Source organism: Panthera onca, chromosome C1 (genome assembly GCF_046562875.1).
Source record: "Panthera onca isolate mPanOnc1 chromosome C1, mPanOnc1 haplotype 2, whole genome shotgun sequence".
NCBI lineage: Eukaryota > Metazoa > Chordata > Mammalia > Carnivora > Felidae > Panthera > Panthera onca.
Window position 1 is genome coordinate 208,908,416 of NC_138346.1, and position 13,011 is coordinate 208,921,426.

General features: G+C 59.2%; 1 protein-coding gene across 8 annotated transcripts in view; it reads right to left on the reverse strand.

Moving 5' to 3' along the window:
* Positions 1-13,011, reverse strand: part of ARHGEF10L (Rho guanine nucleotide exchange factor 10 like) — a 143,424-nt gene that overhangs the window by 53,415 nt on the left and 76,998 nt on the right. For 5 of the 8 annotated variants that reach the window (XM_060621158.3, XM_060621161.3, XM_060621164.3 and 2 more), the window contains 7 exons: positions 12,777-12,950; positions 8,615-8,760; positions 6,972-6,986; positions 6,562-6,743; positions 3,269-3,384; positions 2,584-2,711; positions 1,066-1,166 (listed from right to left, as the gene is read on the reverse strand). In XM_060621158.3, coding sequence (XP_060477141.3) covers positions 1,066-1,166; positions 2,584-2,711; positions 3,269-3,384; positions 6,562-6,743; positions 6,972-6,986; positions 8,615-8,760; positions 12,777-12,950 — 862 coding nt within the window. The remainder of the gene's footprint in view (positions 1-1,065; positions 1,167-2,583; positions 2,712-3,268; positions 3,385-6,561; positions 6,744-6,971; positions 6,987-8,614; positions 8,761-12,776; positions 12,951-13,011) is intronic. The other 3 variants (XM_060621160.3, XM_060621163.3, XM_060621167.3) reach the window with 1 other exon arrangement.

A 13,011-nucleotide genomic window follows, 5' to 3' on the forward strand; every position in this document is an offset into this window, starting at 1 on the left:
TAGAAAAAGATCACTAGAAACGACAACCAACAATGAGAAAGCAAACAACAACAACAAAAACGTCCCTGCTACCGGCCGGAAGCAGCAAATAGGAATCCAGTGCGTCACAAGATATAGTAGTGCTGAATGACAAGGACCCAGGCCTTTTGTCAATTCACAACGAGGACAAAGAAAGTAATGACAACTTAACAGATGGGTTTTGCAGACAGAAACTCTCCAACGTGAGAAGGCAGAGAGACAACGGTCCAGACTGGGCTCTGGGGGCCGAGGGCCCAGGGTCTGAACCCCAGCTCGGCCCCTTCCTTCTAGGCGAGCTCGGGCAAGTCCCTGGCCCTCTCTGGGCCTCAGAACCCTCTCCGGTAAAAGGGGGATCACGACAGACCTGCCTCCTAGGGTCATCGTCAGTGTGAAATGAAAGAGTTGTGTGTAAAATGCGCAGAAAAATGCCCCAGAGGAAACGCTGTCCACACGTGTCTGGTATTTACCTACGTGATCATCGCAGGGGGAGTAGGAGAAAGAGATCACAAGGAGGTCCTGCTTGAGGATCAGTTTAATCTCACCTGCACCGTGCGGCGTTTTTCTTTTGGTAGCAGCTTTACCAAGACAGAAGGGGGTGACCACGAAACCACCCTTCTCTAGTGTTGACGTCACTGGTTTCTAGTACATTCGGAGTGGAGCGACCATCACCACTACCTCCTTCTACAACATTTTCGTCACCCCCCCCTCCACCAAAAGAAACCCCCTCAGCAGCCACGCTCCAACCGCCCTCCCCCAGGTCATTTATATGGTGAACGGCCATCACTTGATAGATGGGGAAACTGAGGCTCAGAGAGGAGCAGTGGCTTGTCCAGGGTTACGAGGCAAAGCCTCAGCGCTCAGAACTGGCTCCGGTATTTCTCCACCGCACGACCTCCCTCCAACTCAGAAGCCCCCCACCCCCACATGCACACACACACACACACACACACACGCACACACACACACACACACACACACACACACACACACAGGCCTCCCGGCTCCCATTCCTGTCTCCTGCGGCCCTCTCCCCGGGCCTTTACTCACGGAGTCCAATCTTGGCCAGGTGCAACCTGTTGACCCAGGAGATCTTGCTCAGGGGGTTGGGGGTGATGAAGACCACCATGAAGCTGATGGGGCGGCCAGATCTGCGGCAAGAGGGTGACGAGCGTGAGTGAGTGTCCACAGCGAGCACCCAGCTCTTCCCTCGACCACGCGCACTCACAGTGGCACTGACTCTGCTCGGAGCACCGAAGCGTGGCCAGAAAGGCTGGCGGCCGGCAAAGCCGAGGTCTCCTGGGGGAGGGGTCCCTCCACCCACCGTGGCCCCGGAATGGAGGTCCCTCCCCAAAGCGATCAGGCCGCGTTCCGCAGCCCAGCCTCCAGCACCTGCCCTGCCCGGGCTCCCCGGTCAGCTCTCCACGGGCCTGTCAGACACACGAGCACGTCCGACCGGGAGCCCGTGCAGGCAGGAAAGGGCCCTCTCGGACCCCCAGGACCGGGCACAGTGTGGGTATCCGACAGACATTTGTGGAATGGACGCACGAGTGAATGAAGCCGTGAATGAATGAGGTTGTGCCCAGGCTTGGGCAGCTAGGGGCCGCTGTTGTCACAACACTGTCCCCTCACCTTGGAGCCGCGCCCTCAGAGTCCTCTGGGGCAGGCTCTCCGCCAGGAGCCATCCCGGGAGGCAGGCAAGGCTAGTGTCACCAACTCTCCCACGGAGAAAGGGGTGCGGGGGCAGGAAGGGGCTGCGAGAGGCCACTCAGCAGGGGCGTGGCAGATTGGGATTACGGCTCAGGGCCCTGCCTCTCTGCCTCTGAGACCCTAGCCTGGAGCCTCGTCTCCTGGGCTCCTGGGCTGGTGGCCCTGCCTCGGACAACAGTGCTCCCTCCAATCTCCCTCTCCATGCAGCCGGTGTGCTTGGAACCCTCTGTCCCCCACCGTCCCCTCATCCTCGAGGTCAAACGCAGGCCGTGGGCCCCTCATTGTGCCAGCCCAGGCTTCAGAGCCAGAGCCCGTCGGAGCCCGGCTCGACCGCCTACTCTGCGGCCATGGGGCGATCTGACAGCTCTTTGGGCCTTGCCACCCGCCTCTGCAAAATGGGGCTCAGATACCTTTCCTCACCTCTGCTAGATCTGTCATCGATTCCACAAACATCAGCGGAGGGTCTAGGGAGCCCCAGCGCCTGTGTGGGCATCTGGGGGGAGGCCGGAGACCCAGCCTCGGTCCCAGAGGAGACCCAGGGCCCGGTCCCGGGGCTCTGCACAGTCTGAAGTGAGTGACAAGGTCACAGCACAAACAGAGCCAACCGACAGCAGAGGGTCTGAGTCCTCAGTCTCCTAGCAGAGGACGGGCCCAAGTACGAATCCGACATTCATTCGTCCGTGCATGCGTTCATTCCACAAGGAGCACCCACTCCGCGCCAATTGCCGTGCTGGGCAGGGCCCACATCGTGCGCACGCCCGTCACCCGTCACCCGTCACCACCCTGATGAGCAGATCGGCTCCAGGTGCCGCCTCTCGGGAGCACCCCCCTTTCAGCGCTGTCCACTCCCCATCTCACTTGTCAGGTTTTCCAGGAAGCAGGAGCCTGAGACGGCACTTGTTGGCCGAGTGGATCTCCTCCTCCTTCACCCGCATTAGCCTCTGCAGGGCCAGGCACCAGTCTTGAGCCACGGTCATGTTCAGGTTCTAGGGTTGAGGAGGCCAGTGAGGTCACCACACAGCCGGCCGGCTCCCCAAAAGCCACACGGGACCCTGCGGCATTCAGGGTGCCCAGAGGGACAGGAGCCGGGAGGTCCGAGAGCTCGACAGGGGCCACCCGCTCAGCCATAGCGGGTGACCGGCTCCCCGCTGCAGACCCCGAGTAAGCTCCCCCAGCCCTGGGTTCAGACCCCACCTGGCACCCCTCCTTTGAGAGGGACACAACCTCCCAGCCGGCTTCTTCTCCAGCCCAGGCTGAGGTCCAGGAAGGGGCTGCAGGATGGACTAGTCATCGTGCAGAGAAGAAAAACATCACCATGCGGCCAGCCCCCACTCAATCTGAATCAGAACCTCCGCCCAAACCAGAGGCCGCACACCAGACCTCCAGGGAGCCACGGGGAGCTCTGGCCACTCGTGCTGCCTGTGGGAATTCAGAAGCCGGGAGCATGCCTGGGGCCTGGGCTAAGACAGGAGCCCTCTCCCACTTTGCCTGCCGAGTCTGGGCGCTGCCTGGAGCCCAACAAAGCCGGGCCAGTGCTGTGTACCTGGTAGGTGCCGTGCAGCGTGCTGATGAGGAAGGTTATCTGCTCTACGACAGCCAGGTCCTTCTGCAGATCCTGCAGCTCCTGGAAGAGGCGCGGGGGGCCGAAATACACCTTATCTGGACGGAGAAGAGACCCAACTCAACTTCAGGGGTGGAGAAGGGGCCAACAAGGACCCAAGCGTCCACTCACTGCACAGGAGAAGACCTGTCGCCCCGGAGATATGGCGCTAGAGACACAGAAGGAAGCATTACCAGGCTCTGGCCCCGGTGGAGCCCCTAGGCTACTAGGGGGACAGATGTCACCACAGGTGGTTTAGCACCTAGGGTCCGGGCCACACTCAAAGGGTCACAGGAGGCCAGAAGATCGAGACCCAACCGTGCCTGCAGGCGGTGAGGAACCTTCACGGGGCTGGGGATGCGACGGGCACGGCCAGAAAGGAGAACGGCACGTACAAAGGCACTGTGGCTGGAGGAAACCCAGAAAGGGCGAGTTGTTCAAAGATGTGCCGGGGACCTACTGTGTGCCAGATTCTCTTGCAGGTGTTGGTGACGTAGCTGCAAAGCAGACAGATAGGGTCCCTGCTCTCGTGGAGCTTATGCACCAAGTGACGGGGGACAGGGGCAGCAGCCAATTAACAGCAATTAAGAACAATGATGGAAGGCACTAGGGAGAAAGACATCAGGGCGCTGGGACAGTGAGGGTGTCCAGACCTCTGGTGATCACAGACACGTAGTAAGTACTGGGGCCACGTGGGGAAATCCATGAACGCGGAGACAGGGAATGTGGGCTGTAGCCTCTAGGCCATGGTTCCTCAAGCTGAGGTCTTATGGAATCCCAGGGGAGGGCTTATCTGGGGGGTTAGATGACTATCTAGAAAACAGATGCACATCCATGGGGTGCCTGGGTGGCTCAGTCGGTTAAGCGCCCGGCTCTTGCTTTCGGCCCAGGTCACGATCTCACGGTTCGTGGGTTCGAGCCCCGCATCAGGCTCTGCGCTGACAGCATGGGGCCTGCTCGCTTGCTCTCTCTCTCTCCCACTCTCTCTCAAAATCAATAAATAAACACATTTTTTAAAAATTAAAAAAAAAAAAAAAAGACCAGATGCACATCCTGAGTCACCCGGATACCATGACTTTCAAGCCGCATTTTGCTGCGTGAGGTCAGGGCTCCTGTGGACTCTGGTAGTGAGTGGTCAGGCAGGGACGGAGCAGAAGCGAGGTGTGCAGGGGAGGGAGGTAACGCGCTCACGCCAAAAGAGAGGCAAGAACAGACTCGCCAGCGGCCCGGACGGGTGAGCCGGTGGGGAGTGCGGGTCACCGTTCACTTGCCCTGTGGTGCGTGCAGGTGTGGACAAACCCAAAAGAACCTGGCCCAGAAGAGGGCCACGCCCACGGCGTGAGCGATTTGGTTCCAGCAAAACAACATCATCCATCACGTTCACGCTGTTAATTTGAATTTCATTGTTTTGAGGCTTCATTTTTATTCCATTTGTGATTTTGTTTTGGCTTTATGGTTGTTCAAGGGACATACGAGCACAAGGAGCTTATTAGAGCTAGCCTTATATGTGCACCTATTTGAATAGCAACGTAATAAAAGAAAATCAGTCGAGGCCGATGAGGCTTCAGCAAGAATTCTCCGCTCCCCCCCCCCCCCCTTCAGGGAGTCTGGCCGTGGATGACTCTAGTTTGAGAAATGTGGCCACGGACAAAACAGCCACCGAAGGGGGGGGCCCCAGAGCAGTAGCGGTAAGGTGGAGTCAAGCTGGGGTAAAGGCACCTCAGAGGAAGACAAATGGGGCCGATGAGCCCCTCGCCAGGGGCTTCTGTGAACCACAAAACAGCCTTCCTGCTCACAAAACCCAGGGGAAGAGGCACAAATCTGGGAGCAGGCGCGACTCTGCAGCCCAGCCCTCCTAGGGCAAGAGTGTATGATGCAATCACTCCCTCAAAGTTTCCAGAATTGCTGGCAGCCCAGTGAGGCCACCTCCAGGGTCAGGCGCAGGACAGAGTCGGGCCGAGCAGCCTCCTGACTGTGGAAGGTGCCTCAGGCACAGCTCCTCTCTGCCAGCCCTGCAGCGAGGCCCCCTTCACTCATTCGACAAACATCCCTTAACCCCCATCGCACACCAGGCTCTGGGGCGAGGGCTGCAGCAGAACCATCATCTGTGATGGTGACCATAAAACCAGGCCCCGAGAGGGGCGCCTGGGCGGCTCAGTTGGCTCTGGTCATCATCTCACAGTTTGTGAGTTCAAGCCCCGCGTCAGGCTCTGTGCTGACAGCTCGGAGCCTGGAGCCCGCTTCGGACTCTGTCTCCCTCTCTCTCTGTTCCTCCCCACTCGCTCTCTCTCTCTCTCTCTCTCTCAAAAACAAATAAACATTTTAAAAAATTAAAAAAAAAATTAACAGGCCCTGGGAGCAGGGGACAGGGGGGCCTGCCCATCCGAGGGAATCAGAAAAGGCTTCTCTGCAGAGGTGCTATCTGAGCTAAGAGGAGGAAGGGCAGACTAAGCCAAAATAGAACAGCAGAAGATTCTGCAGGCAGAGCCTGGGAGAAGGCCCTGCGGCCGGAGGGGTCTCTGCCCCTCAGGAACCCAGAGGCCCGGTGTGGCCGGCCCAGGGAGGGCGGGGTGGACAGCCGCCCAAAGGAGGGGTGCACGGAGCCCGCGAGGACCTGGGACTTTACCCTGAGAGCAATGACAAGCCACGGGTGGGTTGGGAGCAGAGGGGGACACACACAGATCGGATCTGCATTGCAAGAGCCAGCTCCGGGGGTGGGTGGAGGACGGACAGGAAGGGTACAGAGGTGCAGGGAGGGACGGCAGCCACCATGGAGACGGCTGGGGGCGCGGGGCTGGGAGGCTGCCGGCCACACTCTGCATTCTCGATCTCCTTGGGCCCTGAGCCTGTCCCTGAGGATGTAGGGGCCTCAGTGAGTGTCGCCTGGGCCCTTCCCCACACAGAGGGGCAAACTGAGGCACAGAGAGGAGGGACAGCCGCCGAGGTCCCGGAGGAGGCAGGCAGTGGCCGGGTAGTGGTAGAAGTCCCGCCGGGCACGGCGCACGAGTACTCGAATGGGCACAGACGTGCTGGAGGGGGTAGGGGCGGGGCGGGCGGGGGTGGGGCGGGCGTGCCATCCCTCGAGGGGCAGGACGTGCCTGCAGAATGCGCGTGCACAGGTGGGTCGTGGGTATGCAGCGTGCAAAGCAGCAAGGGCCTCTTGGCCGAGTGGCCCGTCGTTCTGGGGTCCCCAGACAGGGCCCCCAGGCCTGGGCGGCAGCGGGGCGGGTACTCACTCTGGGCCTGGCCTGCGGCAGAGGCCTTCTTGGTGCCAGCGTGCTGGATGAGCACGTTGTCCTTGTCGTAGGAGCCGCCATCCTGGCCCACCTCCACCACCTGCACCTGGGGCAGAGCTGTGTTCCACTTGACCACGTACTTGGGCCCCAGGGGCACCAGGCTGCTGATCTCCAGCTGGCCCCTGCCGGGACACAGAGGAAGCCCTGCAGGGCCCGCGGCACCCCAGGCCCAGGGCCAGCCCAGGGCACAGCAGCTCAGCCAGGCACCTCGCAACAAGCGTAAGACCTCAGGCCAGAACCAAGCGAGGCAGAGCAGGGACCCGCCGATGAGGCCAAAGCACCGGGGTGCCCAGGCCCCAGCCCAGATCCAGAATCACATGCCCCGAGGCCCCGAGCCCCCAAACCCCTACCTGTGGTTGGCAGGCCTGAGGAAAAAGACAAGACAGAAGGGAAGGTCATTACCGTTAGTGAGTGACTTCTAGGGGACTGAGACAGCGGGGCCGGGTGTGGGCATCGGGGGTCACGGGGGGGGGGGGGCTTCTCCCTGAGCTGGGCACCAGCCTCTAGTCACCCGTGATTGCCACAGCAGCCCTGCTGGAAGCTTGTATTATTCCAGACAAGGACACTGACGCTCAGAGAGGTCATGTGCCTCACGCCGAATCCCCCCCACACGCTCCCTGCCACAGTGGGCCACCAGCATCCCCATCACAGCTCATAGCAGGCTAGTCCCTGAGCCACAGGAGGGCAGGGCAGGTGTTCATCGGCTATGGTGCCTTAAAAATCACAGGGCTTGAGTGAGTGAGGGAGAGCGGGAGGGAGGGAATGCATGAGGCAGCCGTAAGCACCCCCCACACCGATCTAGAACAGAAGCTTCTCTGTCCAAGTCCGCTCTCCTCCAGACCCGTGAACAGGCATAGAGCAAGGACCCAGGAAGTATCTGATGGATTAACGGATGGATGGACGGGTGGCTGGAGGGTGACAGGAGGGCCAGGACAGCCCCACTTGCTGCCGTTCCAGGGCACGTGAGTCCCAAGCATGGGGACCGTCCCCAAATCCGCTCCGTGGCCATGCCTGCACCACGTACAGAGCCTACGTGAGTCCCCTCAGGCGTCCCCCACCCCACGTGCGCTCCAGCGGGCGGGCAATAAGAGAGTGAGGCCGGGATTCACATTGGAGTACAGGCGATTGCCCTCTGGACCTCAGTCATCGTTGCCATGCTGGTGTTGCCCTGATGTTGGTCAAAGTGTTATAAAATATTGAGAGCAAAGAGCCTCCTCTGCTTGAGTGGATAAGAGTCACAGCTGGACGGGTCACACAGCTGGAGCTCACTCCGTCACAATCCCTGACACGTACAGGGCCAAGCAGGGGACACAAGTGAGTAAAGTGGGCCAGGTGGGGAGTCCTCCCCAGGAGGGGGGCCACACGGCCCAGCTCCAGGCCCCAGTGGCCCGGGCAGTGTAGGCCCAGAATGCTGGAGCCTCAACTTTTCCAGAGAAGTCAAATGTCTCAGTCTTTGTGCGAACTCCCGGTGCGAGCCTAATAAGAGATTTCTGGAGGTCTAACGCAACCCACGGGGCACAATCGCCCTCACCCTGTCCAGGCTCTGATTCTTTCCGGCACAGTCTGGAAGCCCCGCTCTGGGCATTTCCACCACCTCTGACTCAGAACGAGGCAGCCAGGCTCTGTAGGGGAGACAATGTCCTGGGCAGCAGGGGGTGGGGGCCGGCGGGGGGAGGGGGATTTCTTGAATTGCAACGTGGCTGAAACTCAGGAGGCTGTTCAGTTACCAACAGCAGAGTTCCAGAAGAGACCAGTCCGTACAAATGGACAGCTGTTGGCCCAAGGGCCGGGGGTTGGCCCAGATGACCCCTCCATACGCTCCCCAGCTCCGGGGACCGGGGACAGAGCAGGCCGAGAGGGCTGGGAGAGGAAGCTGGAATGTCTGAGACCTAAGCCGAGCCCAGAGGGCACCCCATCACAGACAGGCCGGTCCAGGAACTGGGACACAGCAGGAGGGGGTCCCTAAGAGTGGCCACAGCCCAGACCCACTTACTTGAAGTTGATGTTGGCACAGACCAGCATGTCATTGAGTAGGAACACCCTACGCTCCTTGGACTTGATCAGCTGCCCACGGTCACCGTACACGGTCTCTGTCAGCGTCTCACATAGGAGCAGCTGCCGCTGACCCGAGGTCAGTAGCTGCGGGAGGGGGACAGAGCAAAGTCAACACCCACAACACACACCGGCTGTGACAGGGATGCCAATGCACCAGCGGGCCAGGGTCCCCTCACTGTGCAAGAAGGGGACTGGGGCGGGGGGCACCGGGGAGGAGGCCAGGGTCCCCTCACTATGCACGAAGGGGACCGGGGCGGGGGGCACCGGGGAGGAGGCCAGGGGACCACACGCTGGGTTCTCTGACCGCCCGCCTTGCCCACAGCCAGCACCCCTTCTCGGGGGTGACCGGTCCTGGCAGCCCCCGCCCCGTGAGGAGGTGTGGCCTCCCTCAGGGAAGACTCCCAGCCTGGAAGAGGTCTCAGCCCTGCACCCTGAACCGAACGGCCTGGACCAGCTTTGCCTCACAAGGGGGTTGGCACAGATCTGTCGTCCAACGAGGCGACCCTCCGAGGAGGCCGGAGATCTTCGAGCCTCAAGCACCTCAGCAGGCCTTTGCCAATCTCAGGCTGGGCACCAAGAACCCCCTGCCCACACCGGGACCACCGTCCTACCCAGGGACCCACCGGGAAAACATCTTTTTACTGACAAGGATTTTTTTTTTTTTTCCCCAAAGAGAAGGAGAGTATTCAGCAAAATTCATTCCCAAAACCCATGACTCCGATGACAAGAGTCATCCTCCCTTCCCTCCTCACCCCTGCTGGGAAAGGGCAGATCACCCAAAGCCTCCCCGCCCCCCCGGAGAGAACAGCCTGTCATTCTCCACAGAAACATGTTTTCCGATCAACGCCAAAGCCTGAACGGCACCAATGCCCTTTGCGTGTTGGGCACTGCACGTGGCCCTAAGTCTCCCACTTCCTGTTTCACGGGCTCCGCAGCCCCTGAGGCCATCCCCGTCCCCAAAGGAGGAAGCCATCCCCAGCCTGGGCAGCGCTGGTGCGACAGTGGGGAGGCCCCACCGCTCGTAACACAAAAGGGACTCAGGGGTCCCTCGGGAGTCCCCGCGTAATGGCTAAGGCTGGGCTCCCCTGTGTCACTACCTCCTCCATCAAGCTGCCGCCAGCACATGGAAACAAGACTGGAAGCCCGAGGACAGCAGGCCCCCCAGAAGGTTGCCAAGACTGCCACGACCCGAACCTTGGAAGGAAAGTCCCCTGGGCTTCTGGCCACCACGCCCCTGCCCCTCAGGCAGATGAAAAGAAAAAAAGAAGAGCGGATGTTGCACAAACCCCCCTCCGGAGGGTCCTGAGCAGGCACATTTTGAAATAGCCGGCAGGGTTCCGTTTGGGGCGCGCCCAGTTTCAATTCCGCTTTTCCCCAGGGGATGGATGGCAAGAGGAAAATCACCGGACTGGTCTCAGAACTGGCTGAGATTGTCCAAGGTGGGGCGGGGGTGGGGGGGGTCCCTAGCTCGAGGCAGGCGCAGTGTGTGGCCACCACACCGCCACCACATCCCACACGTCTCAAAAATGCCCCCACTTGACAGGTAGAGAAACTGAGGCTCAGAGCCTTCTGTTCCTTGTCCAACACCAAACAGGTCTTCCCGACCTCCAGCCAGTGACCCTGGCTCCTTACTGCCTGGGTCCCATCGGGGACAGAGCTGAAGAGAACAGTGATGCTGAAAAGAGGGATTTCCTCCTGCCCAGCCAGCTCTCCTCGCACCCCCCACCCCCCCCACAGGTGCACAGGTGTGCGAGCAAGAGAAACCCCTTGGTTACAGACAAGGGGGCCAAAGGAGGGGACAGGAGAAGACCCCTCCCAAGTGCAGAGCAGGTGCCAGGGCTGGCCTGAAGCCTGTTTTTCAAGAGACATCCTGAAACAGAAAGCTGGTGTGGGGCAGGCTAGGGAGGCCTGCCTGGAGGCGGGGACAGACTGGGGACTGCGGGGGCAGCCACTACTCAGGTGACCTTCCTGGCAGGAAGGCGGGCCAATGTGCCAGCTCTTCCAGCCCCTCAAACAGACCTACAAGTCTGGACTTTCTGGGACATCCTTCCATTTTTGAATGATGGCAACCGATTCCACCTTCTTTTTTTTTTTTTTTTTTTTTTTTTTTTTTTTTTTTTTTTTTTTTTCAACGTTTTTTATTTATTTTTGGGACCAAGAGAGACAGAGCATGAATGGGGGAGGGGCAGAGAGAGAGGGAGACACAGAATCGGAAACAGGCTCCAGGCTCCGAGCCATCAGCCCAGAGCCTGACGCGGGGCTCGAACTCACGGACCGCGAGATCGTGACCTGGCTGAAGTCGGACGCTTAACCGACTGCGCCACCCAGGCGCCCCCCGATTCCACCTTCTTGAAAATACTATGTGGGCCTAAAAGCATGCGTATGGCCTGAATGTGGCCTGAGAAGGGAGAGTCTTAAGAGGTGGGACCTCTGATGCCTAGAACCGCAAGGAACCCCACAGGCTACCTCGCCCGGGTTTCCAGGCTCATGGTGAAGATCAAAGGCGACAGTGTAAGTCAGTATCATATACTGGGAAGGGCAGTCTGCCTGGAAAGGGCTGTTGGCCATCTGGCAAGAATTCCTGTGCTCTCAGAAAGTTCCACCCCATGTGGCTGAAATCTCACTGGCCTTAGTCACTAGCCTTACTTCCGCTTTCGGGACCCACAGAGCCAGGAGGCTCCCAGTCCTGCCCCAAAAGACCTGAACACCTCCTGTGATGACCTCATACAATGTCTCCGCCCCAAAGAACAGCCACTGTCCTTGCCTATGTCCCCTGACGTGGGGGTCACCCCACTCTGAGCCATCCCCACCAACCTCTGCCCTCCAGTGGGAGAAAGAAGGTGGGGCCCAGGGGGTAGGGCCTCCCAGATCTAGGTGCGGCTTTGAGCCGCTCATGTCACGCGCACCAACAGGTGACTCTAGGGGACTCCAGTTTTTTGTGCTGGCTTTTCGTGTCGAAAACAAGGTTCTCTACAGACTCGTTTGAAAGTTTTCCAAGGTTTTGGGGGGTTTTTTGTTTTGTTGTTTTTACTAGAATGTTCCTGAGTTACAGTCCCAAACCATGGCCTGAATTTCTCATCTTTCTTCTTTAAAAATAACACCAGGGGCGGAGCGCCTGGGTGGCTCAGTCGGTTGAGTGTCCCGCTTTGGCTCAGGTCATGATCTCACGATACGTGGGTTCGAGCCCTGGTCAGGCTCTGTGCTGACAGCTCGGAGCCTGGAGCCTGCTTCGGATTGTCTCCCTCTCTCTGTGCCCCTCTCCTGCTCACACTCTGTCTCTCTCTCTCTCTCTCTCAAAAATAAATGAACATTAAAAAAAATTTTTTTTTAATAATAACACTAGGAGCGCCTGGCTGGCTCAATTGCTTAAGTGTCCAACTCTTGATTTCAGCTCAGCTCACTATTCCAGGGTTGTAGGATCAAGCCTGATGTCCCTGCTTGGGATTCTTTTTCTTTCCCTCCCTCTCTCTCTCTCTCTCTCTCAATCTCTCTCTCTCTGCCCCTCCTCCCCCTCTCTCAAAAAATAAACATATAAATAAATTAATTAATTAATTAATAAAGAAAACACTAATAATGACAACAGCCACCTCGTATTAAGAACTCTGGGTCTGCTGCTTTGCCGACGCCTCCGTTTGCCTCACGGCAGCCCTGGGGTCAGGCCCCACGGAGTTCTCCTCGTTTCAGAGGGGGAAAGTGAGGTTCAGAGAGGTTGGGTGACTCCCCTGAGGCCACACAGTGAGCACCACTGGCGAAGTCTGGATTCAAACCCAGACTCTTGACTCCAGAGCCTACTTGTGTCAAGCACGATGCTAGACTCTCATTTCTGGTGTCTTTCCTGGCAATGACACTGGTGGACAAAATCGGCTTTTACCCTAAAATAACGTGAATGGTAATGAATGGGGAGGAGGCGGTCAAGACCCCAATCCTCGGGGCTAGGTCTGCGGGGCTCAGAGGGGAGCCAGGAATCCCTCCCTCGGAGAACACTGCCATCTAGTGGGTGGCCGAGGGGAGGAGGCAGAGTGACAGGTGATAGAGGCTGCAGAGCAGGTAAAGGCGAGAAGGTTGGGGGGGGGAAGGGGAGGGGGGACCCTGGCAGTCACCTTGTTGAGGCTGCTGCGGTCACTGACGCTCTTGGTCAGCTGTTGGATCTCGGCCACCTGGTCGGCCAGCCGCTTCTGCTCGTTGAGCTTCTCGGCCAGCGTCTCCAGCTCCGTGAGGGCGAGCTGCAGGGACAGCCTGTCCGGGTGGCCCCTGGGGGTGTTCTTCAGCATGTCCTGTCAGGACCCCGAGAGAGCCGGGAATGAGAACCGCACGCCGGCAGACCCTCCTCCCCTG